Source organism: Echinops telfairi, unplaced genomic scaffold, assembly GCF_000313985.2.
Source record: "Echinops telfairi isolate 266 unplaced genomic scaffold, ASM31398v2 ScPeMD7_1;HRSCAF=3_0, whole genome shotgun sequence".
Lineage (NCBI taxonomy): Eukaryota > Metazoa > Chordata > Mammalia > Afrosoricida > Tenrecidae > Echinops > Echinops telfairi.
Window position 1 is genome coordinate 15,434,508 of NW_022103896.1, and position 21,958 is coordinate 15,456,465.

Below are 21,958 nucleotides of genomic sequence, written 5' to 3' on the forward strand. Positions count from 1 at the left end.
CCCATCGAGTGTTCTAGACTGATTGCTATACCCCATCGAGTGTTCTAGACTGATTGCTATACCCCATCGAGTGTTCTAGACTGATTGCTATGGAAGCAGACTGCCCCACCCACCCCAGTCATTTTCAGTTAGCAGCCCAGTGCTTGCCTGGAGTGCCACCTGGGCGCCCCTCTACAGTGGGTCATGGTCTGGACCTGCCCACCTTGTCTTATTCTTACATGATGAATAAGAGGCTGCCTTGAGTACCAGCCTCCGCTCAGGGTGACTTGACACATGTATGTGGGGCGCTTGGAAGGTCATGGGCAGCAGGGCATCCCCAGACACCTGTCACCTCTCAGCGTCGCTGGATTTGGGTGCTTCCTTAAGCACCCCCAGCTGCACATGGGTGAGAAGTGGGGTGGGGGCCGGTGCATGTGGCTCATATCCACTCTTGGCTTCCAGTCTACACACATGTGTTCCTCTCTGAGTTACCTGGCAGCCCCGGGCCGTGCATCCCGGGAGAAGCATCCTTGATGACGTGCTGCAGCGCTGACCCTGGGAAACCAGGTGCTGTGCGTCTCTGTGGTGCTTGAAGGCCAGGTGCTCGATCCCGCCTGTCATACGCAGCCTTCCAGCGGTTTGCTGGCAGGCACCAGGCCATTGGAGCTGTTTCTAGATAGAGGAACACGAACGAGGGTGGCTTTCTGGGTGGTCTTTAAGGGCAAGGGTCAAAAGCCCACGCTGCTTTCAAGACCTCACAGCAGCTGCCTGGCCACCCTGCTCTGGTTCCATCCAGCCTCTGCTCTGGTTCCATCCAGCCGCCATGGTCAGAGAGCACAGCGCACTTGGGCCACGCCGTGTACTTAGCAGGAATGAACTCTGGCTCGTGGTGCCCCCATGCATATCACGGCAGAACTGTGCCCTACAGGGTTCCCAGTGACTGGTAATTCAGAAGGAGACGGCCAGGCCTTTATTCCGAGTGCTTTGGTGTAGATTCTACCCTTCCATCTTTTGGTTAGCCTCTGGGTGTGTGTTCTGCGCCACCCATCAAGGGGAAGGTCCTTCCCCTCTTTGTACCCACCCTGCCTGCCCTCCGGAGAATCTCTGAGGAAAGCATCCTGCCTTCTCCTCCAGACGTGCCGTGCAGGGGGAAGGAACAGCGGAGTCGAATGGTGGTTTAAGCCAGGTCTCTCCCCGCCTTCTGCCCCCCCTACCCCCGAGGGCTCCTTCAGCTTTGCGGTTCTCTAACCCCCGGACACTGAAGGTTTTTAGCAAGTGGCTTTAAGGAATCTTGGGGCTTCCTGTTGAGAATCCCCGTTGTCAGGTCCCTTGTCCCTCTTTACATTCAGCCGAGTGATTGTTGTCATGGCAACGGCTCCATGGCCTGCAAAGCCGTTTCTAAGAGCGTGGAAGGGGGCTTGGGCTTCCTGAGATTGTTGGTAATTATCTGCCAAAAAAATATGCTCTGCATATTGTGAGCGTTTTAATGGCCCCTGCTCCATCCTAACGGGGACTGGTGAGGTCCAGATCCGCCTCCTGTCTGAAGAGGAGCAGGTCTTTGTTCACCATCTCGGCCCCTCCCCTTTCTCAGTCTTACAGGGAAGAAGACGCTCCCTGCACTTGTCATGTGTGCTGCCTTGCACGTAGTAGGTGTTCACGGGTTTAACCCTGTTTGCAAGGCAGGCTGGTCACCTGCGCATGGATCTGAAGGGTCTTCGTTAGCTTCTCATTTACCTGCCCCCTCGCCCCTTGAGGGTCTTGAATCTCAAAACAGGCGGGCCTCCTTCTGAGAGCACAGCTTTGGGGGGCCAGTGCTGCTGTCCCTGTGTCCACTCCCCGCCCCCAACCCCCAGTGGACTAAGTAGGTTTGTGTGAGGGCGTTTGATTCTTACAAAGACTTTCTTACTGCCCTCTCCTGGGAGCTCAGAGTGAGCGCCACTGTCCAACTGTTAAGAGAATCTGCTTTGCTTTTCCCAACGCTCTCTGGGTTTTTCTTCTGTGTGTGTGTGTTTACGTCAGGCATCCTCAAACTAAGGCCCGCGGCCCACATGCGGCCCGCTGAGGGCATTTATCCAGCCCGCCAGGTGTTTTTGCCCCGTTTGTTTTTTTAACTTCAAAATAAGATATGTGCAGTGTGCATAGGAATTTGTTCATAGTTGTTTTTTTTTTAAGCTATAGTCCGGCCTTCCAACGGGTCTGAGGGACAGTGAACTGGCCCCCTGTTTAAAAAGTTTGAGGACGCCTGGTTTACGTTCTTACGTACATATGTACACAATGCACAGCAATACCTACTGGTTTTCTATCCTGGGGAACCTTGGGATTGGGGGTGGGGCACTCAGATATGATTGTCACCCACAGAGTGGTGCACAATAATGGTGGGCACTGACTCAGGAGGCATGAAGCCCAGGACTAATGATAGTACAGCTGTGCCCATGTGTGCCCGGGGAGGCTTGGGAGAAAGGCCCGGTGATGAACTTCTGAAAGTTAGCCAGACGGGATCACAACCTGATGGTGAGCCACCCGGGTTGGAAGGCCCCCCTGGGTGCGGGGGTGAGGATCAGGAAGATGGCTCGGGACCCGACGACACTTCCCTTGTTGGGCATAGGATCACCGTGAGTCAGAGCAGTGGGAAACTGGTAGGGGTGGGGTGAGGGTACACTTGGACCTCCTGAATCACCCGGTGTCCTCCTTTCCCTCCCCTCCCTCGCTCCTGCTATCCTATCCCCCTGTCGATATTTGCAAGTGCTCTGGAGTCTTCAGCGCATCCTCCTCCCAGTAGAATAGAAAAGCCCTCGCCAAGTGCACCTGTCTGCACCAAAGGCCCCATGAGTGTCCCAGGGATGAGACGGGGAGTCTGAGGGGGAACAGGGCCCTCCTGCTGCCCCGAGCTCCAACACACAGAGCCTTGCCCCAGGGGTGTCTGCCGCACCCAGCTTTCTTGTTCTCCAGGCCCTGGGATGCACTCTCCTTGTTTGCAGGTGGGCAGCTGGCTCAAGGAAGTCTGGCTCAGGACAGGGGCTAAGTCCAGGGCAGTAAGCTTCCTCAGCTGGACTCTGCCCCTGCAGGTGTCCTCAGTGACTTGGATTTCCCTGGTGACCATTAGAAGCAGAGTGGGGGCGGGGGTGGAGGACTGGGAGAGGGGGTTCAAGTCCTCCCTTTCGGGGCCCTGGTACAGGACATCCTTTTGGGAGAGATGAATGCTGAGCCATTCCTCTTCCGCCCTGAAGCACAGGGACCTTGTAGCTGGCCCCCAGTTCTGCTTTCCTGCCCCTCAGAGCTGCTTCTCATGTTCAGGCATTTGCTGCCTGCAGCCTAGTTGGGAACTGGGTCCACACCTGAAGAATGTCCACAAACCAAGGCCACCAGGCCCCCTGGGTGCCCTGGAGCTGCTCAGTCCTAGTTCCAGTGGTCCGTGAGGTGGAGGCAGACTCTCGAGGTGGGAGTTCAGGGGACAGATGTGGGGTGTCTCCTGCTGACTGACACCCAGCCACCCCAGCACTTCCCATCCAGCCTCCATTCCATCGGGAGCCAAGGTCCAGAAAGCCCTGGACATTCTTGCTCCCAGTCGGCCTTCCCCGCAGGGGCATCAGCCGCCCTGCTCACCTTGCTGGTCCAGCAGCAACAAAAGAAGAGGAGCACAGCTCCTGCCTGCCAGCCAGCATCTCCAGGTTCACCATCCTGGGGCTGCCAGGAGGTGGTGGGATTGATTGCCTCTGCTAAGTGAGAGAGGGAGGCCGAGATGGGCTGGGAGAAGGAGATCCGTGGGCGGGCACCGCACGTCTCCCTACTTGGCCTGATGTTCCACAAGCTCCTCATGTCAGTTGTCCCCCCAAACACCAGCAGGGGTTTCCGTTTCGGAGGTGGAACGGAATGGGTGTGAACAGGACATGCCGCACGCTCTGCTCTCCCCGAGGCCTCAGGAGGGTCACTGTCACAAAAAGGAAGCGGTGCTTCCTCCGTGGGGGACATGAATGGTTTATTTTTGAACATCTTCCAAGTTGGGCTTTTTTCCCCTCCTCTACCCACTTCTGTCAGGAGGAGCCTTGGGGAGACATAGGTACAGCTCTTTCCTTCTGTACTTGTGTTGCTCGTCCATTAACAAACAAACAAACCCAGGTGCCCTCAAGTTGACCTCAAAGTTGGGTGTCAGGTGGGGCTCCAGGCCTTTCTTCCGAGGCTCCTGGTAGCATCCAAACCTGTGCACCCCTCTCTCCTCCATTCATTGCCTTGAAACCAAGTTGTGTATTTGTTGCAACAACTTTCAGGTGATCTCTCTCCACCATAGAGTCAATGCTGACTCACAGCACCCACCCCCTGTGGGTTTCTGAGACTGTCACTCCTTAGGGATCTAGATCACACTTAAAATTTTTTTTAAAAGAAGTCATTTGAATAGTTTTAAAAACATGCTCAGGGCTAGTATAAGGGATTTGGACGTTGTTCAGTGATTTGAGTGGTAGGAACCCTGGTGAGGTCATGGGTTTCATGTTGGACTGCGAATCCTGAGGTCAGCAGTTCAAAACTACCAGCTGCTCTGTGGAAGAAACGTGAGGCTCCCCTAGAGTTACAGCCTCGGAAACCCACAGGCACAGTTACGCCCTGTCCTATAGGTTCCCACTGCAAGCCTTACAGAGCACAATTCCACTCGGACACGCCTGGGTGGGGGTGGGGGGTGTCATGTCATCGTGGGTTGGCATGGACACAGTGGTGGTGAGAGTCCTCTAATGAGTGGGGAAGGGAGTGGCTGATAGGCATGACCCGTGGGCTGGGTGGTAACTTGTCATATCAGGAGCGGGTGTTTCAGACTTCCTTTCTCTGTAGCTGAGCAGATGTGGTAGCATCATTCGGTGCCACCTTCTGCTGTAGTCCACGTCCTGTGCCCGAAGATAAAAATAAAACGCTGATGAAGCCAGAAAAGCAGTTCATTCGGCGTGCCTCACATCCCGAGCACCTCCGTTGACCTTTAATGAAAACGACAGTCTCCCTGATGGGAGCCAGCTGCCTCCAGGAGCCCAGCTGAAGAATCCGGAGGAGAACGGGACAGGCAGCCGCAGGCTGCCACTCCTGCAGCTGGGCCAGGTGCTTCCTGCTAGTGCCAGACTGGAGCTGAGTGCTTCTGAGGAGCCCGGTGCTGCTGGCATGTGCCTTCCCCAGCTCTGAGGCCACCACGAAAACCGGCCGGTTCCTGTCCTGGAGATGAGCTGGCGTGTCTGTGAGCTCTAGGAGGGCAGGGACCCGTCCGTCCCCTGGCTGTGTGGCAGTAACCAGACCATTTCCTAAATGCCGGTTGGTGCTAACGGTTCAGCTTCGACGTGGGAGGAAATGGCCTCTCCCCTGCCCCTGAGCTCAGCGAGCCCAAGATCCTGGAAATGTCAGGTGTCTTTTCACCTTGGCGGCGGCTGAAGGGCTGCCAGGCTGCATCGCAGAAGTCGCCCCAGCAGGCGTCAGCTGCGCGCTGGCGGGGCTGGCCGGGCACGCGGTTGGGTCCGCCATCTGCTGCCCAAGGAGATGCCCGAGGTCGGCCCTCCATGCAGCCCACGCAGTCTGCAGAGATGTGCCCGGGGAGACTTGTGCTTCACGTCTCTAAGGAGAGCCCCATGGGGAGTTGCAAACATTCCGAGATGGCATACAGTGGCCAGAAACACCACCAGGAGGATGGAGAAACGGGATGTGATCCAGCCCCACGAGCTCAACCAGGAAGGGCACTCGTGTCCCCACGCCCGCCCGCTCTAGCGGTGGCCACCACATGCCATCCAGTGGCCTTTTCTTCCGAAGCAACTTGCCTCGATCCACCATACAGCTTAAACATTGGTCTGGAGAAGATTCACACTCAGCCGACAAAGTCGCATGTAACTCACAACTACTTCAGGAGAGTCCCCACAACTGGGGCATCCAGGTTTGGACGGACCTGGAAAACACTGTGCTGAGTGCCAGTCGGTCAAGATACAAGAGGACAAGTGCGCGAGTCCCTGTATGGGGAACCTCAGAACAGAGAGCGGCATGCACGCCTGGTTCCCCGGGGGCGCGGGGCGGGGAAGAAGGGGTGGAGGTATTACTGAAGGGTACCCGGTTTCCGTCAGGATGGTTCACGGGACACATCTAGCAAGCCATGAGTGCCCACGGGCACCCAGTAATGTCCCTGGATCGTGCACACGCAAACCGTTGGAGCTGCAAATGCTTTAGGTGCCTGGGTGTGAGCCTGAGTTCCTGTCCATCAGAAAGGAGGCACCACCTGGTCCTCCGGGCTCGCCTAGCCCCGACCGTGCGTGTGGAACCCAGGCTGCCCCGGTGGGGACTGTTGGGGCCCCAGGGCACAGGCACCACTGTCTGGAGACAGCATTGACTGGTGTCTGGGGGGAGGGTGTTTTCCGTATCTGTCTGTGTGGATCCTCTTTGCGCCCTAAAGATGAATGGGTTTTGTTCTGGCTGGGACTTTACCTCCCGGTCAGTAATATTTCCAGCTCGTAAGAAGGTCTCTTTGGGATCGGCAAAAGCAGGGCATGGATCTCGGCTCTGACACCGACGGGTTCTGTGAGCTTCCGTTTTGTCCTGTGTCAGATGGGGGCAAGGATGCCTTCTCACAGGCTTGCTGTCACGATTTGTCCCCAGTGCCCCTTTATAGGTCACCCCCCTGCCCCCTGCCCTAGCCAGTCTCTGGGCCCCTCATGGACAGGGCCTGGTGTTCTCCTAACTCCAGAACTACAAGATCATAAATCTGCGTTGTTTGAAGCCACCAAGTTTACGGGAACGTGCTATTACAGCACCCACAAACTGATTCTGACTCCTGACAAGTCCTCCAGTAGTGTGGTCAGTTAAGCATTCCACTCCTGGTAACAAGGTTGATGGTTCAAACCCACCCAGAGGCCTTCTGAAGAAACACCTGGCACTCGACTTCTGAAAGGTCACAGGCTGAAAATGCAAGGTCGCAGGCTGAAAAGGTGACGGAGTGGCTGAGTGACACACGGGTCGGCCGGGATTGACCGACAGTAACGGGAGAAAGTGAATACGCTTCGCTTCTGTGGCTGGGTTTGAACTGACTCAACCTTCTCAAAGAGGGTACCCCAAAACCCAAACCCACTGCCACCGAGGGAGTGAGTATGTGCTGACAGATAGTGACCCTCTAGAATTTACGAGAGTGTAAATCTTGACAGGAGCAGATAGCCACAGATCGCCTGGTGGGTTTGAACAACCAACCTCGAGATTGGGCAGCCTGATATTTAACTTATGGCACCACCAGGGCTTCTTAAGATGATGAGCCTGCCGTATTTGTAGTTGAGTGCTTCATTGTGTGTGCCACCCAGGGGTCTGCAAATCCGCGTGGGGCGTTCATGCCAGAGTCTGGCCCATCCTGAGCCCAAGTGGTTTCTTAGAGGTTGTTTTCCAGAATGTTCAATGTCTGCATGCGAGCGTGTCGTGAGACTGCTCGAGGGAGGGCAGATGTAGCCAGCTTGTGATGATGGGCTTGCGGGTCCAGATTGTCCTCTGACATCCTCCTGGAAGGAGCCCTGGTGGCAGAGTGGGCTGAGCATCAAGGCTGCTAACTGCAGGGCCGGGGAGAGAACCAGGGGTGCTGTGTGCTCCCGTGAAGATTCAGGCGGCAGCCGCTCCGCTCCTCTCTGCGCTGACCCATAGTGACAGACACTCTTAATAGGACAGTAGAACTGCCCCCTAGGGTTTCCAAGGCTTGTAGATCTTTATAGAAGCCCACTCCCTCACTTTTCTCCCCAGAAGCTGTGGGTTTGAACTGCTGACCTTTCGGTTTGTTAGGAAACAGACCACTGCACCGCCAGGTCCCTTAAGGTAGAGGGGGAACTTTTAGACGTGGCCAGATTTTCCTGCAGGACTGTGCTGTTGCGCACTCCCGACAGCCGTGAATGAGGATGCTGGTTTCCTTATGTGGCGAGGTTATTAAGTTTTAATCAAATGAAGGCCCAGGAAAAGGTGGCTATATTTCTCCAGGGGATAAAGTGTTCTTCATCCTTGCTTACAAGCAATAAAAGCTTTAAGAGAAGCGGAGCGCCCAGAGGCCTAGTGGATACTGAGGGGACAGTGCCCTCTGCTGGCTGTGCCACCTGAACTGCGGTCGCTGGGGCTATGGGGGTACTCAGAGTGGGGGGGGTCCAGGAGCTTCAGGACAAGGTTTTGAAGACACTGACGGTTTAAAACAGCCTCAGGTGCCACTTAATTCTCCCCTACAGCCTTTCAGAGCAGTTCAGCTCACCAGGGATGTGTTCTTGCCTCTAAGGAACACTGGTACTGCTGGAGACGTGAGGAGGAAGCCCTGGTGGTGGCATGGGTTGCATACTGGGCGGCTAACCATGAGGGCAGCAGTTCGAACCCACCAGCCAGTCTACTGGAGAAAGACAAGGCTTTCTCCTCCCATAAAGAGTTACTGTCTTGGAAGACGTCAGGGGCAATTCTGCCCTGTTCTGTGTGGTTGATGTGAGTTGGAATCCACTCCGTGGCAGTGACTTTGGGGGTTTGGAGTGACTTGGCTTCGTCTTTGGGGTGGGAGGGAGTGGCAACATTGGGTGGTCACAATGGAGAGGGGGTGGGGTACTCCTGGCTTGTTATGGATCGAGGCCAGGATGACGGTCATCACCATTGAACAGAGCCCAGGACGGCCCCTGCCCCCAGCCCCACACAGCACAGGCTCCATAAGGACTGAGGTTGGGGTTGGAGAGCCCCGATGTAGGGGAGGGGTTGGATTTTCCCGAGGAGACTTCTCTTTTCGGACTGCATAAAGACACTGTCTCGATATCAATGTATCGCCTGCGTCACGGTTCTAGGAACTTGTGCCGGACGCAGTGCATGGTGTTTCTGGAAGAGAGGGCAGAGAGGGTACTCGTAGGAGGGACTTGGCTTTCTGTGAACTCCGCGTGGTCCAACCTGCCTCGCATTCCTGTGGCCTTCCCTTGAAGGCCTAAAATAGTTCTTCACTGGACTCTCCCCCGGGTTTCACACGCCGCGGGTGTTCGTAGCATTTATCATTATGCCTGGTCTTCCAGAGCACAATTACCATCTGTGGTTGCGATTTACTGTCTATCCGTCCATCTCCCCCACCCCCCGCCCCCCAAAATGAATGCTGATTGAAGCATTGTTGCTAAAAAGGAGAAGGAACACTTCTAGAATCGCCCCAGAAAAGGGTGTGCGCAGAGGGAAGGATGACAAGAATTCTGGGAAATCAAACTGCACCCCAGCTGACTTCAGCGCTGAGCTGAGCCGGAGCACGCTGTGCCACTCATGCTGCCCTGCCGTTTCCAAAATGTCTGCGTCTCTCTCTGTCGCTGTGTAGTGGTTCTCTGCACTGCTTGCATCCTGGAACGTGTGTTCCTGAAGCTGAGCTAGTTCTATCAGCTGGTCTCGATGATGTTAAGAGATTTACTTTGCCAGAGATGGAGAGAAAAAAGGATCTACAGCATTTCCTGACACATCAGATATTATTTTGATCTTAGCAAAGGCTCGTTAGGAGGCTGGAAAAAAAATCTGCATGTGCACCATGTTCGACACTTACTTAAAAAATCAGAATGGAACCATCTGGGTATTGTACAGTAAGTTTACCTTTTATTGTGGTGGTATGTGCATATACACAACACCACCTGTAGCAGTGTGTATTTATTTGTGCACATATTTATAAGAACATATGTTTGTATGTGTGTGTTTAAATATAAGTCTATCAATTAGACTGAATCCTGCTATAAAATACCTTTTTTCCCCTAGGGTCCCTGGGGGGGGGTCAGGAATTCAGAAGCCGCTGGCTGCGGTCTCCCAGCATGGTGGCATCTGGCTGGTTTTGCGGCTCTCCCGTGGAAGGTTAAAGACCCATGACAGCGACTTGTCTCTCACTTTCCAGGCGGCACCCGCGAGATCGGCTCCGCGCTGACCAGGATGTGTATGCGGCACCGCAGTATCGAGGCCAAGCTGAGGCAGTTCTCCAGGTGAGCAGCTCCACGCCCAGACAACAGCGTGGAGCCGGAAGAAGCAGCTGCAGCAGCCTCCCCTTCACTCGCTTCCTGCTGCTCCGCCACCGAAGCAGGACATTGGTGGGGCAGAGCCAGGGCCAGCGGCCTGGGCCCCCACCCTCCGTCAGGCTCAGGAGCTGAGCTGGCCCCCAGCCCCCAGGACCCTTTGCGTGCTCCAGAGCCAGCTTCTGCCCTGTCGGCTTTCACGTGACCAGCGAGGGCTGACCGGGGGTGTGGGGACCCCAGTGTCCAAATGAAACGGTGACACGGGCCCTGGTTCCTAGCAGACTGTCACAACTCAGCAGTTTCACACAGTCCAACTTTGTGCAGAGCAGGTTGCTTACGTGCCTTCTTGGCAGGGCTGCCAGCAGATGCAGCAGAGCGTGGTAGGGAGCAGTCTCTGCACACGTGGGTTCCAATCCCACCCGTTCTGCCGTGTAATCTTGGGCCCACTGGCTCAGATGGTTAAGCGCTCGACTGCTAGATGAAAAGTCGGCAGATCGAGCCCACCCAGCAGCTCCCTGGGGAACCATGAGCGATCTGCGCCTGTAGAGATTGTTGCTATTGCTGTGATGTTTGTTGCTGTTGCTGTTGTTGTTGTTGTTGTTGTTGGTAGGGGCTCGTGAGTCAGTCATGGCAAGCCAGTCAACAATGAAACACTGCCCCAAGCTGGACTGCCCTCTCAGTCCTCACGACGTGTGAACCCATTATTGTAGCCACCGTGCCAGTCCACCTCATTGGGGCTCATCTTCTTTTTCACCGGCAGTTCAGAAACCCCTGTGGGCAGTTCTACTCTGTCCAGAAGGCCGGTCACTTTGTGCCCAGAGAGACTGAGTGACATCCAGAAGCAGTGGCTGTCTGGGGCAGAGAGGCTGGGGACACTGCTCCCCACTTGGAAGGATTCGTAGAAGAAGGACCGATGTGCCCACAGAGCACGTGGTCACAGGAGCCCACAGGCTGCTGCTTCCTCTGCGCTCATGCGTGTAAAGTGCTGCTACACACGTGTCCTCCGTAGGGTGCCTTCCCCTTCACGATTCAGAAGCTTGAAAATCGTCTCCTCCTTCTTTTCTTTCTAAGCCTCTCCACAGTCAGTCTCTGTGTGTGCGCGGATTAAAACCAAGGCTTCAGACTAGTTCTTCCTGGTTCGGCCGTGGTGGGCAGAATAAAACCAGCAAAAGGACCTGGATCTGTACAACGTGGGCCAACCAGAGGACTACGTGTAGTAGACACCCTGCTAGAAACATGGTCGCCCTCGTAGGAAACAAGTCCAGCACATGTGCATTGCGTAACACCCAAATCTCTTGACTGGCAGAGTTGGAGACAGCGGTGCCCCTCTCCAAAACAGCAGCGACCCTGCTGCTCGGAGTGTGTGCTGCAGTCCACCGCGCCACAGTCATCCAGTCCCCCGAGGCTCCTGAAGGGCTCGCCGTGCAGCTCCTGAGTTGCCCGTATCAGGACTTTGATCTGTAACGTTTCTACTTCAGTTATCATTCTGCCTCACCTGGGCCTCTTCCATTTTCACTGTGTTGGCCATGACCGAACCAGTTCAGAGGCTCATAATCCTGGATGTACGTCAGAATCCCGTGGGTCTCTTTTTTGGTGGGGGGAGGTCTTTTAAAAACAGTCAGGCTGGAGCCTTCCCCTCAAGGCTTCTGCTGGGCTTTGAGTATGACCTCGGCATCTTTCTACACGGTTTCTACTGTGCAGCCAGGGTGTGACGCACTGGTCTGTAACTTTGCCTGTTCCACGGGGACTGGAATATAAGCGGGGACATGGGAAGTAAGGTCGCTCCAAACAGTTCCACTTGCACCTTCTTAACAGCCATCGGAGTCGCACTCAGGACAGGGCTGTTTCAGGAGCTAGATGGTGGGGGGTAAGGTACACCCTTTTCACCTGCTCATTGTATATTTCTTGCTTCAGATCATTGTGACTTAGGGACACTTCCATACCCGATGTGAATCCTGACAATACAATAATATGCATCAAGGATGAAGTCTCACTCCCCCTTTTCTTTCCTTCCTTCCCCTTTTGCTGCAAGTGCTTTGATTGACTGTCTGATCAACCCCCTTCAAGAACAGATGGAAGAATGGAAGAAAGTGGCGAACCAGCTGGATAAAGACCACGCGAAAGGTACTGGGCAGATGTAACTCAGAATGCAGCTCTGGGGATTGCTGCGGCGGACTCTGTTGGCCGCTGCCTTGTGCCGTTTCTGGGTGCATTGCTATCTGGGTCACATTTCTTGTAGGCATTTCAGTGCAGGAAGACAAGAGGTCAGAAGTGATCCTGTAGCAAGGCCCAGTTCTGTTTGGGTCTTGAAGCATCTCTCAGCAGCCTCGGTCAGGTTGTTAGTGGTGTTGATTGTGATCTGTAGAATTAGACGTGGGTTATAATAGAAAACTTAGGTGCCAAAGATTCTTACATAAGACATTGCAGCTCCTTTTGCAAACCCAACTTGTAATGGTACAAGCTGACCTGGTATTACCTGCCCAGAACTGGCTCTTCTCTTTGCATATTGCCTCTGGCAGATGAGACCATCTCTGCTGGGACTAGTTCAGGCAATTGTTGAGGATCTTGATGGTATCTTTCATTAATTGCAATGCCTGGCCAGCATCCTCCCCTCGTGGGTTCTTCTTGAGTCACATTCTGTGGAGATGAGTCTTGGGGGAAGTAAATAATGTTGAAAATCTTTCCTAATACTTGAAATGATGGTTGCAAGTTTTCCTGGCTGAAAATTTGAATAAAAATACATTGGCAAATGAGTCATTTTTATTAACATACTCCCTGATGATATGCTTCCTAGAACCGATATTTGCGGTTTTTATAGAAAAAGAGAAGGACTGCCGTGCAATTTTCCTATTTCTTTCCCTTTTTTGTTGTTGTTTATTAGTTTGAGAGTAACTTGTGTGTCACCAAAGACTCCCAAGTCCATTTCAGTTTTACTTTCTCTCCTCTTTTTTTTAAGGAACTTAAAAAGTCTTTGCAAAAGATCGTCAGACCTTACCACACTGTATTCTAGTAAAGGTGATGGCATATCACGATTTACGCTTTCTGTAATACTGATGGTGTAGTGGTTCCGTGTTGGGCTGTGATCCACAAGGTCGGCAACTCGAAACCACGAGCTGCTCCTCAGGAGAAACACGGGGCTTTCTACTCCCGTGAACAGTTACCGTGTTGGAAACGCACGGAGGCAGTTCTACCCTGCCCTGTGGGCTTGCTACGAGTCCACACTGACTGGAGGGCAGTGTGTTTGAGTCTATAATACCGATGAGAATGCCTGTTGCTAACATATGTTCTGCTGAAGAAAGTAACCAAATTGTTCAATATTCTCATTTCCCTTAGAGTATAAAAAAGCACGCCAAGAGATAAAGAAGAAATCCTCCGACACACTCAAGCTACAGAAGAAAGCCAAAAAAGGTAACTTTTAAAAACACACACACACACCTTCCTGTGGTGCGGGCGAAAGACCACAGAGCAAATTAGTGTCCCTTCCAACCATGTGCGCATCTTGTTGCACGACTTCAGCGGGGCTCCCTCAGTGTCACATCCCCTCCCACTGTCTCGCTGGGCTCCTCATGCCCGTCTCCCTGCTGTCCCGCCTTCTGGGCTTTGTTTTCGGACAGATGCTGCGGTTTTGGGTTTGTGGGGTATATTGTTCGGAGGAGGGGGCTCCTCACAGAGCTTGCTTCCTCACTGCACAGGCTCAAAGGTGATCCCCAAGGAGAGGCTCAGTGCCAGGTGTGCAGGGTGTCTGAGGCCCATGCTCTAAAGTTCTACCAGTCTCTATCAGACCAGTCAGTCTGAGTCTTCATGACTTTGGTCCACATTTTTGCCCTGTTTGTCCAAGACCTTCCATTATGATGCGGATCAGAGTGGTTGGTGATGGTATGGGGCACCATCTCGCTCCGGCCTCCAGGTAGCTGGGGTGGTGGCTTGTTCAGCCCATTGGTCCTTTGAGACTAATTGTTTGCTTGAGTTCTTTGGTTTTCTTTACTCTTCTGTGCTCGACAAGGAGAGACCAATCGTTCTCTTGTAGATGGCCGCTCACAAGCTTTTAAGATTCCAGTCGCTACTCAACAAAGTAGGACGTAGGATATTGTCTCTATGAGATACGGGATGCCGGTTGACCTAGGTGTCCCCTGAGACTATCCAGCCCCCCATTCCCTCGAGGCTTTTTGATTAAGACTGAGAAATGTTTATAGCTTTGCTTCTGGATGCGCTGCTATATACAAAGACTCCTTCATAACACATGAATACTGTGTCAAACCGATAGAGAACTTTGGGGTGTTCTTCCATCTATACTCATTCCACGCCTGTGCAGCTTGCACATCAACCCAAGTAGCCACACTGAGTCTTGTTTGTGGTGACTGCGATCGCAGGATTGTGCATGTAAGAGAATTTCCCTCTGTTGCCTTCTACTCTTGCACACCTCCCAGTGCCTTCCTCTGCCGGGATCACGTGTGCTCACCTCCCCCTTAGTGCTGGATGCGCGTCTCTTCACTCAACAGGCCTGCGCTGTAGTTCGTGATTCCGCCCCCTCTCCTCCTCCTATCCCCGGTCATTGTCGAGGAATGTGCTTCTGTAGGTAGACGTCTTCTGCAGTGTTTATCATCATGACCTCATGCAATGTTTGCCTTTTCGTGCCGACTTCTTTCACTCAGCACAGCGCCCCCGGTTCTCCCGCGCTCTGAAATGGTCTGTGGTTTCTTCGTTGTTCTCTGACCCTGGATGTTGCTTCATCGTACGAACGAATGTGCCTTAGTTTATCCACGCCTCTGTTACAGGCACTTGGGTTGTGCCTTTTTACTGTTGTGCATAATGCTGCAGTGAACATGGGTGTGCATGTATCTGTGTAGCAGCTTTATTTCTCCAGGATATCGACTAAGTTCTGGGATTGCTGGAGCATATGGTATCTCTATTCCTAACTTTTTAAGGAAGCACCATATTGTTTTTCTCAGTGGCTGCACCATTTTATAATCCCACCAGCAGTGTTTTGAGACTTCTAATATCTTCAGACCTTTGCCAGTGTTTATGGTTTGCTAGGTTGGTTTGATTCCCCCCCATCATTGTTTTTTGCCAGATTGAGATGGTATCTCTTTATTGTTGGGATTTTCATCTCTAGTGACAGATGACTCCGAGGATTTCTTCTGTGTGTGTATTTGCTGGCCACCTGAATGTCTTTTCATGTCATTTGCTTTTTTAAAATTGGATTTTGTTGTGGTTTCTGTTACTGGAGGGGAGGGGGATTTTGAAGTTTTCTTAAAATTTTAGAGATTAGTCCCTTACCAGACACACTGCCACTTTCCTCCCAGCCTGTAGGTTGTTTCTTCAGTGTTTTCAGAGTCATCTTCTGATGCACATCATTGTTTTAGGAGGTCCTAGTTGTCTAGTTCATCTTCTGTGGTTTTGCGTACTTTCGCTTGTTTATAGACCGTTTCTGCCGTCGAGTAGAGCTCCTCCACTTACCCTGGTTTCCTTTCTTGGTCTTTACATTGTAGTGTAAGTTCTAGAGTTAGGTCTTTGGTCCCTCTTAGTTTTTCTGTGGCATGAAGCATGGACCCTGTTTTGCTTTTCTCCAAACGGAGATCCGGTTTTGCCAGTGCCCTTTGCTAAAGAAACTCTCCTCCCCATCCAGTGGATTCCAACCCTTTGCCAGATATCACCTGTTCATTGGAAGATGTATTTCATTCCGGAAACCATGAGCATGCCTTATGCAGTTGACCTCGGTTCAACAGATCCCTTTATTGATGTTTATCTGAATGTACCTGCTTTTGCCACAGTGATTTAGGATGTATCGTGGTGGTGGGTGGTGTCTCTCCATTTTGTGACGTCATCCCAGGGCCTCCAGGCTCCCTGCTGGGAGGCAGACAGAGCCTTGGTAGTTCTCCTTTGTAGGTAGCATCTGTGTTCCCAGCTAGTCTCAGGGTTCTGTCTCTTTGGAAAGTTTATTATAGGCCTTGGTGATCTTCTTTGGGGAGCTAGCCTATTTGGGATTCGTTGAACTTCTTGGAGGGATATCTTCTCCTCTTTCATATTAGCAAATTTTCTCCCAGCAAATCTTCAACAACTTTCTCTGTTATTTTTTTTTAACCCCTCTTGTTTGGCTTTCCAGTCACATATAAATCATACTTTTTGATATTGTTCCACTTACCTCTTAGGCTTCTTTTTTCTGAGGGTACTTCTGATTGATATAAAGGGATCCGTCCTCTAACTCACTGATTTTGTCTTCTCAAATTGATTCAGTTTTACTCGGCTGTCTTTCCAATTTGTTTCGGTGTTAATCTGGGTTTGTCCTCGCTGTTTTGTATCATTTTTTATGTGCCTAATTAGTTTAACATGTGTGTTCTTCTATCGTTTTCCTGAGTTCTTAGAGAGTTTTGTCTTGGTTTTCTTTGATTTTATTATTTCTCAGGCTGTGTCCCTGTTTTCCTAATTTGTTGGAAGATGGTAGATATAATTCCTTTGAATCCTGTTGGGTAGTTTCAGTGCTGTTGCTCTCAGGGGAGTTTTCTGGCCCTGCATTTTGGTCACTGGCTCGGGGGTTTCCTGTCCTGTTTCATTGTGTGATTGGGAGTTATCTATTGTCTCTGAGATACTGTGGAACCATTGCCTTTATGTTGATTATATGTTATTTAGCTTCACCCTGTTTTTCATTTGTTTTGTTCTGATAAGTCTAGATGGACAGGGTGGGTGTGCTACTCTGGTCACTAGTTTGCATCCCTGGGTACTCTACACCTGTTTCCACTTGGGCAGGTAGGACATGGGTACGTATCTTGGCTGCTCATATGAACCAACAGAGGATGGGCTGGGCACGTGTCGGCTGTTGTCTGCCATCGATCCAAAGGTGCAGGAGTGGGTGTGGCATTCACCAAGTGGGTAGGGTGGAGGGTGTGGTTAGGAGTAGGGACATGGTCACCACCTCCTTTTGGGAGGGAGTGGGGTGGCAGGCACCCATCTATTACCATCTCCCACACAGGGGGATGGGAGTGGTGGCCTGGTTTGTGTGCAGTTAAACACACATCCCTGCCTTGTCAGGCAGGGGCAGGGGCAGGTTGCAAGTGTGGAGAGAGTGGCAAGCGGGTACACATAGAGTCATGCTGTCACAGCCTTCCCACAGGCCAGGTGGAGAGCTTGTTACAGGCCGGCACATGTGCCTGTGATAACACGGCATTGCTTCTCATCAGATGGGGGCAGGGAGGGGAAAACTCAGGTGGGTCAGCAGGTGGGACAAGCAGCCAACACTGTGCTGGAGTGGCCTACAGCAGCTTAGCAGGCAGGAGGGACAGAGTGAGCAGCTGGCTCCATGTCCAGGGGTCCTGCTACCCCTGGGCTGGGCCAGGAGTGAGGAGTGGCAGTGTGCCAAATGCTCATGGCTGGTGGGTTCCTGGTGCTAGATCTGTGTGAGCACGTGTCCCAGCCCCTGGGGAAGTGGTGTGACATCCTGTGAGAGGGCCCACCACCAACAGCGCAGGCTGTAGCACACAGCACATGGCCCCCGAGAGTGTGGACTGAAGTCCCGAAGGCGGCAGGTGCGCCCGTGTGAGGCCCGAGAGAGCGTGCACTGATGATCATAGAGCAGCGGGGTGCAGACCGTGACCCATGTGGGTGTGCACTGCGAGCCATCGGGGCACAGGAGTTAGATAGGGACACCTCGGGTGTTGGATGGGGAGTGGGGAGGGGACCCACCTGGGGTCACCAGGAAGGTGTAGGGTGGGAGGAGCAGCACATACTCCTCTGGTCATTGGCCTCCAGCGTGGGCACCAGTACCCTCCTGGCAAGTGCTGTCTGCTTCCTGCCCCAGCTCAGTGCCAGGGGGAGATCCTGCCCCAGCCCAGCATCTGTAACCACTGCACTCTCCTGTCCCCCTGGGCCCTAAGTCTCGTGGCCAGGGTTAACTGCTGGTAAGTGTTCTGTCTGTTCCCAGCTCCCTCCCTGCTCCATGTTCACCTGAGGCTTTGTGGTTCTCTTCCACTTTCCTTCCTAAAATATGGCCTCTGATGGGCTCCCCTTGGCTCCCTCTTGACTTCTCTGCCCTCAGTCTCTCTCTCAGGGGGATTCTGGGCGGTTGCCCTTTAGTGCTCCTACCCCCGGAACACTGCTCACGTTGTCTGAACATGACCATGCTGTGCCAGCCTTGCGGTGGGGCATCTCTGCTCCCTCCCTCGCCCCCTTCACTGCTTCTGTTGAACTTCTTCTTCCAGCCAGTGTTGGATCACATCCCTTACCCTTTCCCCTGGTGCTTCCGGGTTCCATCTGTCCTGCTCACTCGGCTTCCCGGGTCTTCGTGGTAGAGGGTTGGTGTGGTGGGTGTGTCTCCCTAGGACACAGTCTCAGCCCCTCTCCCCAAAAAGGTAGTTCTAAAACTGCCCCTAATACTTCGAGCACCGAAGCCCATGCTCGGTAGGCCTTGGAAGCAGGTCTTTGTAGACGTCCTTCCATCTGGCAGTCCTGGGAACAGATAGCGGCAAATACCTTCAATCGGAATGAAAGTTTTCGAGGCATGGAGTGTGTGTTGATGTGAGGGCTCTTGCAGAGTTGTGCTGGCCCCCTCCCCTCCCGTCCCTCCCTCCCCTTTGTCTCCTGAGTGTGACAGCTTCCGGGCCTATTGTGCGCTATAATGAAACCTATAAATTTCTTGGAAGCCTTCGCATGATGCATAAAAGCCTTTATGCAAATGTTCTGTAGTAATTATTACAGGAATTATGTCATTTTCGCTTCCAGCTCTCACAGCCTATAATCTCCTAAACCCTTTATTACGCCTCGTGAGAGTATGCGAAGGGGCCACCACAGGGGACTGTCCGTGGCATTCATGAGGGTCAGCTCGCTGGTTCACAGGTGGGGAGGAGCGGGCCGTGCAGCAGGCCCTCCCCCGCCTCCCCCTTTATCATCGCGACAGACTCTCTGATCGTCAGATCCGAAACCCACCTTTGTGTGGGCTGGGAGTTGGGCGAGTAAAGCCTAACCACGTCCACTTTGCAAACGGCCATCAGGGTTTTCCCAAACCAGGCATGTCAGGCCTGAAGACAAGTCCTTCCTTCCAGAGAATTCTGCTTGGCCCCGTGCTCTGGACTCGGCTGCATCGCACGGATGAGATGGGCGTTGTCCAGCTCGGTGGCCGGCAGGCGGGCCCCAGGACTCGCCCGCCCTCCCAGTTTCGGGTTTACTTGAGACACCCACCTCTTTAGGCGGACATGCCCAGGACCCAGTTTTCTGGGCCGGTTCCATTCAGAACGAAAGGAAGATCCAGATGCAGAGATGGGAGGGTTCTGTGGGAGGGGGCACGGGGACAGGAACATGTTTGGGAACGTTGGCTGTTCTGAAAAATGCGCCCCCAGCCTCCCCCCTACCCCCATCCCCAGTTCTTGTAAAAAGGAACCCCAAACAACCATGGGGCCATTTTAAAAGCCAGCTAAAAAGCACCAAATGTTCACCCAGGGTTGGCTGCTCGGCCAGGATGGGCTTGGGGTGGTTCGTTTGGATCTGGTGCTTCTCCTGTTTGCATCCAGTCTAACGAGGGCACCTGAGAGCCAGTGTTTGCCAATTACCTAGTTCATGGCCAGTAGCGGTTTAGTGAGTGAGTCCAGAGGAAACCATTGGTAAATCAAAGTTGCTTTCATACTTGAGCAAAAGTCAGGGCCCAATGAAAAGGCAGGCTGGTAGGAGGCCTCAGAAAGCACAGGGGCAAGTGGAACGGAAAGACCAGGGGATCTTTGCCGTACCTCTCGAAGCCCCCTCGTGTTCTGCGGTTCGCTCCAGCTCCCTGGCAACAAGAAGGATTGGTGGGCGCTGAAGAATGGTCCAGGGCTGACACCCCAGGAAAGGTTTGGGAGCTTGGTGGAAAATAGAAAGTGAAAAAAAAAAAAAAACAGTCCTTAAATCCCCCTTAGCTTCTGGAGGCCTTAGAACTTGAACAATAATCCTTTGATCTGGGTTCTGCAAGGAGGCCGAGCTGGCCCTGCTGTGTCACTCAAAGTCGCTGGGATGGCCCAATGAGTAGAACTGGACTTGCAGGTGAAGCGGGGTAGATTGGGCACAGTGCACCCTAGAAGGAAGTGTCTGGCAGTAAGACATGCCCAGCACTGTGCGAGCAACACACTCCCGTCAAGGTTCCAGAAAGAAAGATCTGGGCCTGAGAACGCTGGACCCTGTGATGTGAGCAGGTGTTTCTGGCCCCAGGATTCAAATAATTGGCATTTTGCTCTTGAGATTTCTCGGGGCGCTTGGGCCTGGAGGCTGAGAGAATGGAAGCTGGGATTAAGGTTTTGTCAAATGTCTGTCTTTCCAGCAGCAGCCACACATCTGGTGTTCCAGGCACTTGTGTCCTTTCCAACATGGTAGCCGTGATGACATATGTTTGCTTACAAGCCAAGTCAGGCCAGTGGTCTGGAATGTGCCGATGAGTTTCTGGTTTCCCCAAGACCACATACTGTCTTCAACAATTCCTACTCTTAGTGAACCTATAGGACAGAGCAGGGCTGGCCCTTTGGGTTTCCAAGGCTGTCAATCTTTACAGGACGAAACAGCCTCATCCTTTTCCTTCAGAGTGACCAGTGGACTTGAACCACAACTTGTACTTTAACCCACTGTACCACTAGTCCAGCCAGAATTCCAAATTTTCTTTGCTTTATCAAAAATGCCCCTACAATAGAAGAGTGCGTGGGCCAGGTGCTCACATCTGTGGAGTTCTGGGGTGAGTGTGGACTTCTTGGGGACTTGAGTCAGTGCTCCCCCTGGGTTCTTGTTGGGAAGGCTTTCTTAGAAGGCACGTGACCTGCGTGGACTGGAAATCCTCTGGTCGTTGTTAGTGTTTGGGATCTGACTACCTGTAGTTTTTCCAGACCCTTCAGTAGTTCGCTGCTGTCAAGTCGATCCAAGCTCATGGTGACCTCTTGGTGCAGAGCAGAGCCAAGTCACAGAGCTCCCAATGACGTGACCTTCGGGAAGCAGATTCCCAGCCCTGTCTTCTGAAGCACCTCTAGTTGGGTTTGAACTGCCAACCTTTTTGGCTGTGTTCAAGCATTGAACCATATGCACCACACAGGGATACTTCAGATACCTCTGGAGGCATTTGTTTCATCTGCTTCAAGTAGTAGCTTCTTCCTAGACCTCTGTCGAGGATCCGTGGTGGCATTAACGGATTAAAGGTTGGAGTGCTGACCACAAGATCGGCTAACCATTCCGCGGGAGCACGGTGAAGCTTTCTGGTCCCATAGCGATGTACTGCCTCGGAAAGCCACAGAACAGCTCTGCCCCAGAGGGTCTCGGCGAGTCGGAGTGGACTCGATGGCGGTGCCTTTGGTGCAGGGTTTATAGCTTAGTTCAAAGACGTACGGCCAGAAATCCGCTTAGAAATCCGGATGGTTAAGACTTCGTTTCATGTACTCTGCACATGTCCTCAGGAGAGACCTGTCCCTGGAAAAGGGCATCGTGCTCGGGAAAGTGAAGGCTGCAGAGAAGCGGAAGGTCCTCAGAGAGACGGACTGGCACAGCCCAAACACATCAACAGTTGTGCGGACGGTGCGGGACCGGGCAGGGCTCCTCCTCTTGTGTGGGGGGTCTCAGTCCCAACTAGCACCATGGCCCCCAACAGCAACAGACCCCGGTGTTGGTGTGGCTTCCCGGAGGCACAGCCGTGTTAAGTGTGGACGCGTGCTTCGGCTGCATTGATTACTGTCCTGATAGAGTTTAATCTGACCTATACAGCTAAATAGCCACTTCCTGTGAAATGTCTTTTTGGAAGGTTATCAAGCATCTTTCTACCACACCTTTGTCCAAAAATAAAACAAACTGTGTCACCTTTGATCTAAATATTCTTCTGGTTCCTCTTCTCAAAAGGCCAAGAGCCCTCTTGGGTTGAGCCCCATCCTCAGCGTAGCCAGATGAGCTGGGAGGTAATTTTTGTCAGAAGCTCGTTTACTCTGCTTCTTACTTGGTAAATATCATTGTAACACCCTCCTTTTTTTATTCTCTTTTTAATGATACTATGTCAGAGGTCATTTGTGATCCAAAGGGATTTGAATATT

General features: G+C 52.7%; 1 protein-coding gene across 1 annotated transcript in view; it reads left to right on the plus strand.

Moving 5' to 3' along the window:
* Nucleotides 1-21,958, plus strand: part of MTSS1 (MTSS I-BAR domain containing 1) — a 170,345-nt gene that overhangs the window by 124,930 nt on the left and 23,457 nt on the right. The window contains exons 4-6 of the mRNA XM_045287024.1: nt 9,830-9,914; nt 11,977-12,068; nt 13,278-13,352. Of these exons, the coding sequence (XP_045142959.1) occupies nt 9,830-9,914; nt 11,977-12,068; nt 13,278-13,352 (252 nt within the window). The remainder of the gene's footprint in view (nt 1-9,829; nt 9,915-11,976; nt 12,069-13,277; nt 13,353-21,958) is intronic.